This window comes from Centruroides vittatus, unplaced genomic scaffold, assembly GCF_030686945.1.
Source record: "Centruroides vittatus isolate TY-2023 unplaced genomic scaffold, ASM3068694v2 contig_459, whole genome shotgun sequence".
Taxonomy (NCBI): domain Eukaryota; kingdom Metazoa; phylum Arthropoda; class Arachnida; order Scorpiones; family Buthidae; genus Centruroides; species Centruroides vittatus.
In genome coordinates, this window is record NW_027122255.1 from 192,640 (window position 1) to 205,616 (window position 12,977).

At 28.1% G+C, this 12,977-nt stretch overlaps 2 protein-coding genes across 2 annotated transcripts in view; one reads left to right on the forward strand and one right to left on the reverse strand.

Moving 5' to 3' along the window:
- LOC136977412 (isocitrate dehydrogenase [NAD] subunit gamma, mitochondrial-like) overlaps positions 1 to 4,668 on the forward strand; it is a 29,495-nt gene extending 24,827 nt beyond the window's left edge. The window contains exon 12 of the mRNA XM_067272881.1: positions 4,173 to 4,668. Within this exon, the coding sequence (XP_067128982.1) occupies positions 4,173 to 4,262 (90 nt within the window). The 3' untranslated portion in view covers positions 4,263 to 4,668. The remainder of the gene's footprint in view (positions 1 to 4,172) is intronic.
- A 1,947-nt stretch (positions 4,669 to 6,615) lies between these two features.
- Positions 6,616 to 11,041, reverse strand: LOC136977413 (aspartic and glutamic acid-rich protein-like). Its single transcript, XM_067272882.1, has 2 exons — positions 10,742 to 11,041; positions 6,616 to 7,333 (listed from the first exon to the last, which is right to left on the reverse strand). Exons 1-2 carry the CDS (start codon positions 10,989 to 10,991, stop codon positions 6,798 to 6,800), a joined length of 786 nt encoding a protein of 261 aa, XP_067128983.1. The 5' UTR covers positions 10,992 to 11,041; the 3' UTR covers positions 6,616 to 6,797.
- Positions 11,042 to 12,977: the final 1,936 nt, after the last annotated feature.

Below are 12,977 nucleotides of genomic sequence, written 5' to 3' on the forward strand. Positions count from 1 at the left end.
TGCAGTGTAGAAAATTATGTAAACACATTTCTTTCTTGATTTTGTAAATCAATTACTGACATTTATTATTTTTTTCTAAATTTAGTAAATCAATTCTAAATTCTAATTTTGAAGACAAAAACTATATTCAAAACTATTTACTGTAAAGTTTACCTTTATTTATAAGATATATATCATTGTTCTTGTTAGATTCTCTGGATTTACACATTTCAAAGTCTAATTTAATTAAACATGATTTAAATTTAATCAAAATAAACAAAGAAGATATTGTGTATCTGCATTAGTATAAACACATTAATAACCTTGTAATATTAAAATATTTGTAAGAAGAAAAAGTTTTGAGAAGTTTTGACAATTTAAAAATATAATTAATTAATAATAATTAATAGTCGTTTTTATAAAAAAAATATCTAAGATCTGTAGAAGAAATAATTTCGTCTGATCAAATATTAAAATTTCTACTGGTTGAATTTAAAATGCACTTAATAAATGAATAAATTTTAAAGAACTAGATACAAAAAAATAAGAATTTTGTATAAGTTTTAAAATCAAATGATCAATTTAATATTAGGAATATTATAATATGAATACATTTACTTATAAATGTTATGATTATTTACCAAGAACCAAACCTAGCTTGTAACTTATGTTCATAAAGCTGGCTTTTTGTGACTGATGACAAAATAATTTGTGGATGTAACTTGCACTTTACTTTTGATGTGATATAAAAAATTACGTCTTATTTCTGTTTAGTTTTTGTAAAATTAAATTGACTTCTTGATTTTATAATTTTAGTAGATTGATTGTAATCATTCACTATTCTTACTCATACAATATTTTGGCAAATGAGAGATAATTTCAATTGTATCAGCTATCTCACAGATCCATGGGAAATGTACTTTGTAAATATAAATTAGATTATCATTAATAGATTTCAATACTAATTTACATTTATTTGGATGTACTAGTAAATATACTCAGCATTGCTTGATATTGTACATTGCATCATGGAAAATTTTAAAAAACACAATTTACATTCAAAAATAGTTATATATATACAAAAATAGTTTTTATTATAAAACAGATTTACATACAATATTTTTAGTTTTTGAATAAAATAATACAATATTATCAAACACTGCATATCATTGGAAAGGGAACGGTAGTTAATGAATTTAAAGCTTGCTTCGTATCTCTGGAGATGTGTGTGCAAGCTTGCGCTGAAAACCAACATACAAGTTCACTTACAGAGTGATTTATATACTGGCTGTTTTGTTCAACAGTTGCACACACACTGTGATGGCAAGTACCAATCGATCCAAAAACAGGATTCGTGGTATGACAGAAAGCTAGGTATCAGTTTGGATACTTGATCTAGGAATTACAATTAAAAATGCAATATTAGCATAAAATAACCCTCAAAAACCTCTAGGTACTGTACATGTCCTGTACTTGCTCAGAGCCTAATGTTCATTAGTGCTTTAATATTAAATAATGCCATAATTCTTTAGTCAGATAGAAAGGCACCCAGATTTTGGAAAGTTTGGTTGCATTTACTCATACCATCTTCAAAAAATCATCTTTATATATATATAGATTATAATATAAATATAGTTTTATTACTTAATTGATTCCTGAGGAGCTGTTATAAAATGAATCATCATATTTCATATTGATTCACCATCATAAGTTGTGAAGTTACATACCTAGACAGGTTCTGATTGAGATGAATTGAAACTCGTAATAAAAGAAACATTAATTTGTATTTTCGTACTTGATTTTTAACTTTTACCCATTTTGCCTTGTGAATGCTAAGGTGGCTATCAAATGTTTTCCCAAAAGGGTAAGAATTTTGTGTGTGTCTGAGACCTGAAATAGGCTCAGAGAGAGAGCAGAGAGAAATACAGAGATATATCTCCTCTCTCTCTCTGAGCCTATTTCTGGAAATAAAATTTAAACTTATAACAAGATCAAAATGACCAACAAAAACAGTATGTCAAGTAAATATGTCATCTCATGCATCATACTACCACAAAATTTAAATCATTTACAACTACTAGAAGTTTTAAATAGAGGTCTACTGTATTTAAAAATGTAATTTATTTCATATTTAATATTATTCTATTGTGTTATTTTGTTCAATTTCATTCATAAAATTCCATGATGATAGATTTCTGCTAAAGGAATATAAAACATTGTAACAAGACTTGCTTTGACATATAAATATCAATATTTATTCAAAGTTAGAACCATAGTAATGGCTAGTTTCATAAACATACTGATTCTCATGATCACTATTGTTAAACAGCATGGGGCTAGATGATATTATGGTTGGAGATGACATAAAAATGGGGCTATTGTTTATCCACTTCATGGCTTTGGCTGGACCAAATCTGGATAAAGGGTATCTTATAAAATATAGCTAAATCTTGTTTTTCTCAATAGGAAAGAGATATTAGTGACCCTATGATTCAAAATTAGAACTGTTTCTCAATAAATAGTAACTAAGTAATTACCATAAAATAAAACATTTTTAAAAATATGTTAATACTATATATAAAAGGCAGAATCAAAAATAAATGAAGAAAGAATAACAGTTTTATTATGAGAGAATTTATTATATGTTTTCTGTAAAATAATGAAATCAACATCTTTTTAATGACTTTCCAACATTGTATTGACGAAGTAGCCCGAAACCCATTTTTTGGGTATCTGTTAAATAGCTTAGTGCAGCACTCAACTTTTTGTGATGACATAAAATAAAATGTTTTAAGATACTCCTTTAAACATGGAAAGAGACAAAAATTTATTGAAGTCAGATGTGAAGAATAAGGCAGCTCTGGGAGCACAGAAATCCTCTTTTGGCCAGTTACTATTGGACAACAGATACTTGATGCATGACATAGTACAATGTGTCTTGGGATTGTCAACGATGAACTTGATACAGATTGTCTATTGATTGCTGACAACCTTATCTAATTTCCTCTTAAGTTCTAGTAATTATATAAATCATGTTATGTGCTGCTGCTGATCTACTTGAATGTAAATCAGGTCACCTCTTCCATATCCTTTTTCAATTACTTTCTTTTATATAGTATTTTCATCATAAACCATTTATAAAGTATCATTGAAAGATATTGAAAATTTACAGCAAAATTTAATGTTAATCTATTGTTCCATTTTTAATATTTCAAACTTTGGAAGCAGTCTCTTAATTTATCAAGGTGGTATTCTCATATGTTAGTAAGCTTACTTAGCGCACTTGTCAAAATATGTTATTACACATTAAGCTTTACTATACAATATGAAACTATCAGTCAAACTGCCATCTGTCATTTCAGTTCCCCTTTTTTGTTTTTTTGCCTTTACCTTGTATATTTATTTCTTATTGAAATGATTGATAAATTAATTAATATGAGGTATGAGCATATTAATTCTGGCTGTCACAGTTACATCCATTAGGAGCTGGTCTAACTTGCAATAGCAATCCAGCCTATAGAGATGACAGATGAGAAACAATGCTCTGACTCATACTATTTATGATAAATTGTGGGGATCTGGGTCACTTCATGGTGGTAAGCTGAACATTTTATCACGGATTATCCGACCAACTTTATTGAAGTAGTATTTTATTAATTATACAAATTTCTTCTTTTAATATATTGTAAATATTGTTTAAGCTACATTTTAGATGTGATCTTATTTTTGATTTGATCATAGAAAGTTAGCTTCGACTGTATATCAAATATAAATAAATAAGAAAATGTTAAGTGTATTATCTGATTTTATAAGTTAATTTTTCAATAATATTAAAATTTTTAATATTCAGAATCTAAGGAATTACCAAACAGATTGAATTATAAAAAACTTTTTGATGTGTTTGGAAAAATGCGGAGACGTCCCTGATTCATTCAGTTTATAAAATAAATATATATTAGCCTACATACTTATTTATTTAATTTTTATAAGTTAAATTTAAATTATAATGTTTAGATATTCTCTGTTCTTAATTATCGTCATCAATTTTGCATTGCTTTAACTGGCACTTTCTATAATTAATAATGAACAAATTGTATTGCTTGAACTGGGAACTGGAGCAATGATGTTTGTTATATATTTGAACTTTATTTATTTATTTATTTTAAAACAAGTTATAATGTGTTTATTTACAGATTCATACTCCAGATTTAGGTGGAAGTGCCACGACACAAGAAGTGGTAGGGAATATCGTCAAAGAAGTCAAGTCAAATACCTCTCTGTGATGTAAATAAAAATCTCGTGCTTCCAATCAGATGCAACATACCATATGCTTCACTCACTCGATTTGTTAGAATGTTATTTATATTGTTGGAAAGATTTTTGAAGTAGATAAGAAATTTTTTTGACATATTTTAAGTATGGTTATTTTATAAGTAATCTTTATTTTTAATTAAAGATAACTTGAAAGATGAGCTAAGTGGACTGCTCCAAGCTTTTTGTTAAAAGAATAGAATTTTTTTGAGTCAAGAAATATTTATTTAATGAAAAAAAGAATTATTTTTTAGAATATTGTGAGGTAGACAAAATAGTTTATCATTTAATATTTGACAATTGTAACGTGAATGGAAAATAACATTTTAATCGTTAATGTAATTCAGCTTATTGTAAATAAACTATTTAACAGTGTAATTCTAAATTTAGCATAATTTTTTTTTAGATTTTTTCCTTAAAATATTTACAAGCTTATTACTTAAATTATCATTCTCTTTGTGACATTAAGTATTTTAAAAATATATTTTTGGCCAAATAAATAGACTTTCCCAAGTTTAACGAGCGCAAACAGTTTTAGCTACTGCGTAATTTTTATTCGGCTCTTACGTAGCAACAAGAAACATATTTACTTACCAAATATTACTAGACTTTTAGGCAAGTTTCCATTTATCAATTTTTCCCTCAATTTATACCATTATTTTAGACATTTTAATGAATTGGATAACAAAAATTGCCATTAATTCAGTATTGAAACTTTTATTTTCTTCATCTTTCAAATATTTAACTAATATGTACTGTATATTAATTTTATTGTATCAATTAATTAATAAATTGTTGACATAACATTAACTTTATCATCCTTTATTGCTTTATGAAAGTGTCCATAAATTGATAAAAGTATCATTAAAGTAAACTGCATTTGGTAGATTAATGTCAAGTGTAAACAAGGGAAATACTTTTGACTTTGGCCTAAATATTTTCCTTGTAAAATATGAGTAATTTAAACAAATGAAATAACTGCTTCCCACTAATAAACATAAATAATAACAATGATAATCCTTGATTCTCCGACTTAAACATTACAATTTGTCATCAAAGTTAAATAAACATAAATAACAACAAGAATAATTCTTGGTTCTCTAGCTTAAATACATTGCACTTTGTATCCAAGTTAAATATAGTAAAACTTATTCTTGATTTATTGACTAGATTTGTACATTTATTTATAATTTAATGATAAATATTATAGTTTTATCTGTAAATTTACTCTCAAGCTGTCAAAGAGTTAAATTTTCATTGTTTTGTGTGCAAATTTATCCCTCTTAAGCTTTCAAAAAGTGAAATTTTGACTCATCACAGATACAACAGATGTTCTCCCTTATCAATTCCCATAAACAAACGTTTAGAATTACATAAATAGCAGAAGAAAACAAACAATATGATAATATCAAGATACATAAGATATGTATCATGAAAATAACTGGTTGTTGGCTGTAAGAAAACTCTCACATCTTAGAACTTTGAGACGTCACGCAGACAGAAATATCAACATGTATCATGTAACCCCCTTATCAATTGATACTTTATACTTAAAATAAATGATTTTTCCGGTAGGCTGCTACGAATAATAGAATCTATCACGGATAATCCAACTTCAAAAAGTAGGAAACGTATTTATTAAAGAGTGTCACGTTATTCATGTGGAGGGAGAGTTGGGAAAATGGGAAAAGTTTTAACTTTTAACGTAGAACAAATGCACTTAAAAGTTTCTACACAATTTTTTTTTTTTTTTTTAAATTGTGCTTATTGTTATTTTTTTAAGATAATCCAATAAAAAGTACATTACGTGGAAAATATAAATCTTTGACCTTCACAGAGCCATAGCAGACACGAATAATTAAAGTACAAACCTTGAATGTGCAGTTTTTCCCCTTTTTATTACGAAATAATCTTTTCTGAGAATTTTCCAGTATATCATTTTAAATTTGGAAATTCTGTTTTTCAGGATTTGCTATTTTAATTTTAGCAAAATACATGATAAGTAATCATGCATCAAAATTTGTTTATAACATTATATCTAACCATTTCTAATTAGTTTTAGACTAATTTTTATTTTATTTTCTTCCAAAAAATAGAATTTTTAAGTTTCAATGGGGTTGCCATCTTGTTTTACTATTGATTTTTTTTTCTTTTACTTTTGATTGACAGCACGGAGGTGACTTTAGAAGAGACCTTGGACTAAAAACATATCCTTCGATTATATTACTCGTACTGCTACAATATTTGTTTACAAAGTGAACAATTGTATTTATGGCTTTATTTGTGTAAAAAAGAGGGTTTTTTTTAGATGAATAATTGATGAAATTTTTGTTTTATTTAGAAAAAATTTATTTTAAATTCAACTTAAAACATTTATCTTATAATAATAGTACCATAGCAAGTTGTGGGATAGCAAAAAAGTCAGTTTTGTAAATCCGAAGAAAGTATTTTTTGCTGTTGTTTTCACTAAAAGAACACGAAAGTTTTCTTGAAGATTTGTTTCTTTTTTAATAAATTGTATTTTCCACTGTCTCTTCTTCGGAACCGTAACCCGTTTCTCTTAAATTATCTTCAAGAAGACGAGGATCGGAAAGATCTGATTCGATTTCTTCGTTGTCGTCGTCGTCGTCTTCCTCCTCCTCTTCGTCGTCTTCTTCGCCTATTGCTTCCTCCTCTGGTAGACTTCGATCATCATCTGTTTCCTCCTCTAACGGCTCTTCTTTCAGCGTATCGTCATTATCTTCATCATTATCGTCGTCAGTTTCTAAATTTTTCACACCATCATCATCATCGTAATCTGTCACTTCTTCGTCTCTCTGAGAATCCACTTCTTTCTCGTTTTCTTCATCTATTTTTAGTTTATCATCATCATCATCATCCATTTCGTCTTCAATAACAGGCTCACCAGCTTCCATCATCATATCTTCTTCATCGTTGAGAATGTCTTCCATGTTGTCGTCTTCTTCTCCTCTGAAATCTTCGACTTTTCCCTGAAGGCTCCAAGGAGCTTTTTCGAATTCGGACGGACTGATTTGATCATCGTCTGAAGAATATAACAAGAATTAATCTTCAAAAAATTGTTTTTTATGCAAAAGTTTATAATTATTTACAGAAAACGCAAAAATTACAAAGGTGGAAACGTCATCAAGTGGCTCGATGCCGTCCCCAACTCAAACAAGAATAATCTAAAATTACAATGGTTACGTAACGAATTGCGCTTGTTTTTAGAAAACGTGTTGGGTGAATAAAAGTCCATTTATAAAAGTTTTTCCCCCCCTGCATTTTCGTGCCTGCCGATGAAAAATGGCACCAACAAGAAGTGGTGTGAATCATTCTTAACAGAGTTGAAAATTTGCAAGAATCCTACCGTGCGTGACGTCGCACAATATTCCCTTATCACACGTTACGTCATGGCGCGTGACGTCATATACGTACAAGGCCATATTTTACGAAGGCCCACACGAAATTGTGTGGTGTCACGCGCGTTTTATAAAGGACGATGCAGCGAAATGTAGAAGTTTTGTAGTGCGACGTTGGTGAATTTCAGGAAGGGTCACACACACAATTTCCCGTTCGATTGTTTCGAATAATTTCTTTAGAACCATAAAAAAAAGTTTATTGAAAAGAATGGTTCCATTCCAATAATAAGCACGTGATGCATTAAGAAATAAAGAGTTGTAAAAGGGGGAGAAAGGGAGGAAAACAAGTCGAATTCGATTCTTTTTCAAAATAACAATCAAAAAACACAATCAACAGCATCGACGTCGTCATGGCAACGTCGCGACGTGACGTCCCATTACGTAATAGGATTGCGTGGTTCTCGCCCGGTATGTTTTTTGGCAAGCTTCGACTTCAATTCGTAGAAACCGAAAGAGAATTTAGAAAGGATCTAAAATATACGAAGGTTAACTCTTCGACTTTTATCATCATGTGATTCGAACTTTTCAATTTTCTATAGAATATAAACCCTAACACTACTTTTGTGTGCGCCCGTGACAAAATTGTTGTAATTTCGTTACGTAATAATACGTCATCAAATTTAAAAATTTTTTGAATTTATATAAAACAAAATCTTAATGATAAAAACTCAATAATTAATAATTATACAATTATTGAAATGAATGTTTTTAGTTAAATAAAATGATTCTTAAAAATTTGCGCTTTTATGAATTTTTTGAGAAATTTATCTTTAAAAATAAATTTATAACGTGTATTTTTTATTTAAAAAAAATTAATTTATTCGTCTCGAAAATTGATCCCGCGATCAAAGTCTGCAGGTGTAAAGAATTTCTCCTCTTCTGAGTTCGTTGACGTGTATCAGGTGCCAAAAAAATAATTATTCTTGGTATTAAACTGGATGAGGTGGGTGCCCTTCCAGATCAGGGGTGCAGACGGAGGATTCCACAAGAAAAAAAATAAATAAATAAAACGCAGCTGGATTGAGGAGGATCACGAAGTTGCCTATTATTAAGATGGGGGTTCTTTTTTTTTTCTAATTCAGAAACTACACGACTCGAGTTACTTGCATTTTACTTGACCTTCTAAGTTTCATTTTGAATAATTTGACACCCACGTCCGTTTAATAACGTTACAAAATTTTTTAAAAATATTCCTGGACACACTTCAAGGACGATAGAAAGATGCGTAGATAACTAATGGAGAAAGTGAAACAATAATTTGAATTGCCCCCCTTCTGTTTACATATTAATGACTTGGAAAGCTGCTGTCTACGAAACACGAGTTTAAGGTTCTTTTTCAGGAAAGTAACGTCGGAGGATGCAATTATTCGTGGATCCAAAGATTTAGAGTGCAACGGCTCATTGAATGAATTAGGGAGCACTGTTTAGGGAATCAATAATATAGGGAAAGACAAGGATCAATGGTTTTGGAAGCAACTATTTACAGAAGCAAACCGTTTAGGGAACAAACCAATCACAGAAATCAATGGTTTAGAGAGGCATTATTCAAGGTATCAACGGTGTAGGACCGATATTATTCATAGAAATCAATGCTTTAGGAACAATTATTTAAAGAAAAAATGATTTGTGGAGCAACTATTCATAGAAATCCCGTGGTTTAGAAAGAAACTCTTCGGAGAAATAAAGATTTAGGGAGTAAATATTCAGTAATTAACAGTAGAGAGCATTTGTTGAAACAGAATAATTTAGGGATTAACGATTCAATGAAATCAATGGTTCAGGAAATAAACCGTTGATTTCTTATTCCCTAAACTTGGTTCTTTAAATCGGATTTAAACGTATAAACATTAAATCACGAATTTACCTCTTAATTAATTATAATTTATCCAATGACGAATTAAAATACAATTTTTCTTGCGTGTATATTTTCTAAATAACGACGCGTATATTCATCATCACAACCAAATATTATAATCACTTTAATTATAAATTTAACGGAATAAAAATTAGACCTTTGGGACGTGTCATACTTTCATTAATAATGAACGATCTTAGGACAGACAAGCAACCGATCTTTTCTTAGAACGATTAATATTAATTACGTGAATTAATACAGCGATGATGATATTCTTTACAGTACCCGAAGGGATTTAAAAAATTTCTTTAAGTTTTGCGTGAAATTTGTTTAATTTACTTAAGGAAAAACAAAGGATAATGACGTATTTTTCCTATATTTTTCCAAGATAATTAAATAAAGGTGTAGGAGGTAAAATAAAGGTGCTATAGTCAAACAGTGAGGAGTTACATGGAACAAGTAAAGGTGGGAGAAGGAAGAATGCGGCAAGAACTATAGAAAAACCAGTTTTTCTATAGGCGGGAATTTGATGGCGTTGTCATGACAACTCTCTCTCTCTCTCTCTTGTTTGTAGATTCCGCATCAGTCATCCACAAATTCCAATGTTGAAAAACGGAATATATTTTATTTTTAGTTTAAAAAAGGGAGTTATATTTACTAAAATAAGTTTTCTTATTATTATTTATTAGTGTAAATACACTTTAATAGCCTACTTTCTACAGGAGGAGAATGTTTATTTTCTTTGGACAAAGTCCTGGAAGTATTAGCAAACAGTGAAGAAAGCTTTAAAAAAAAAGACGTATATAGAAAGAATGAGTGTTTTAAATGCTAAAAAAATGATATATATAAATATAGAAACGACAGCATCATCATAATTGAGTAACGAAGAGGAAACGGTGCTCAAAGCTCGTATATATGTATATAAATAAAAAGCACCCCTCTGCCAATTTTAGTTTTATTTTTTTTTTTTTTGGAAGATTTTCTTTCATTATCATCCGCATCGCTCGAGATACAAGGATGTTTTTATTGATATTTTTAAACGCAAATTTCACGTGTTAAAAACTACGAAAGGAGAGCGCGTGTATAGATTTATATTCTGGAATTTTAACTCGAAAAAAAAGAAGAAAGAAAATGCGATTATTTTAAGAAAATGGGACATTTTAAAATATACATTTACCATCATCATCAGCATCAACGAAAGGTTTCTTGGCTTCTTCGTGCGATGTTTCCGATACCTCAGCCAATTCTTTCAAATCAATATATCCATTCCCGTCCAGATCGTAGCTACCAAAATCTGTCGGTAAAGGAACAGGTTGGAAGTCCTTAACCTCGGTTGTCTGGTTTGTTGCTTTCTTATCAACGGGATAACACGATATTGCAGCAACAAATAAATAACATATGATCAAGTGACTGCTTAAAGAAGCCATAACCGACCCAAACACGTGTAGACGATTAAATGAGCTGTGTGTGTGAGTACACAGATTACGAGTGGTGCTACTAACTACGGTGGCGCCTTGAAAAATCGTGGACGATAAGGGAACTACCCTTAATGGAAAGCACAGGTGGATTGAAAAATTCCCGAATTTTCTTGAAGAGTTGAAGGTCGTTTCGTGTACTTTTCTACGAAATTGCTTAGAAAATTGATCGAAAGAGTTGTTTTTTTCCTTCTCGAAACATTTTTTATTATGTTTTTTTTTTTCCTAATAAAACTTATCTTTATTACTTTACTAACTGGATTTTTTAGATTTATTTGAGTTTTTTTAGGTGGATTCTATATAAAAAATATAATAAATAAATGACCTAAGAGCATCTTGTATAAGCACGAACTGATGGAAAACTGTTGTTAATTATTCATATATTATATATATATATATATAAATATATAATTATGTAAACCATTTAAATAATTTAATTTATATTTATATTTATATTTTTTTTAATAGAAAAAAGTAGATTAAGTTGAATAATCTGTATGCTGTTGGATATAGTTAATTTCTGTTTCTCCAAAGAGAAAAAAAGAACAAAATGAAATTCTTATTAGATTTAACAGATGGTGCTAATGATAAATTTGTATAGAATTTTGCTTTTTCTATAACTTTAAAAAATTGTTTTTTTTCGAATTTTTCTTTAAAAACTCCACAAAGTCTATGAACGTATTATTGCATAAGGGTAGCCTTCAAATCAATTTAAGGAAAAAAAAAAACAGGAAAAATAAAATAAAATTCATGTAATAGTGACTTAAACAATTTTTATAATTTTATTTTTAATTTATTTTTAACTTTTTTTTTAAATAAAAAATAAATAAATTTTAATAATAATAAACAGAATAAGAAATATGTTTAATTATAATTTTGTTCTCATTAAAAACAATACAATTTTTTGTAACTTTTTCATATTAAATGCTGCTTAAAAATTAAAAATATAAATTAAAATTATTTATTTATTTATTTAAAAAATTATTCTTAACATGAATATTTTAATAATAATAAAAAATTAAATTTTAAAATATTTTAGCAAATTATTCTAAAAGTTTTAATTAATGAATATTTAATTTTAAAAATCTATTAATATTTTAAAATTTAAATAAAATGATAGTTTATTCACTTTAATTCTTGTTTACTCGTGTCTTAATCACTTCTTCATTCATAATATTTATACATATTATATTAAATTTAATTAATAAAATTTAATATATATTCAAGAAATAATAAATATCATGTTTAAGAATTTATTCTTTAATTATATTTAATTTTCAGAAAGTTTTTTTTTTTTTTAATTTATGATCATCATTACTTTTCATTTATCATCCTGATTAATTAAATGTCTTCCTGCCAGTATTTGCAGCTATATATAAGAATTCTATCATCATAAAACATTTTCTTAAATATTTTATAATATATAGTTATTATATTTTATAAGAAATTTCTTTATTTTTCTATTACTTTTTAAACAAATTGATTATACAACTAAATTAATATATTATTTTAATAATATCCTTGATTATATAGTATAAACGTAGAAAAATGTGGCTATTCTTATAATCAAGGAGTAAGAGGTAATACATAAAAGTTGTGGAGTTTTCATCCCTGTTCAGAAACTACCAAATCATATAAATAAAAATAGATTTTTAGCCACTTCAGTTTTGTATTAAGCTTTTAAACAGAGTTTTAAGTTTAAATTTTGAGGCTTTTTCTGTGTTCAGAATGTTAACCAAATGGCATTGTCACTAGTGCCTCTACCTAAGCCTGATTATAAATGACTTAAAACTTATATATATATATATATTGTTTTTATTTCAGTAAGTATAACGTTATAAATTATCATTATCTTGTTAAAAAAAGCATTGTTTTAGTTTTTAAATTGCTGTAAGAAGTTTATGGATTTTCTTATTGATATTTGTATAAAGTACGTTA

What these genes read in the sequence shown, in the direction of transcription:
- LOC136977413 (XM_067272882.1), bottom strand. Translation starts at nt 10,991, where the DNA reads ATGGCTTCTTTAAGCAGTCACTTGATCATATGTTATTTATTTGTTGCT. An exon ending in CGTTGATGCTGATGATGATG is followed by an intron (nt 7,334 to 10,741) that starts GTAAATGTATAT and finishes TATATTCTTCAG; the next exon opens with ACGATGATCAAATCAGTCCG.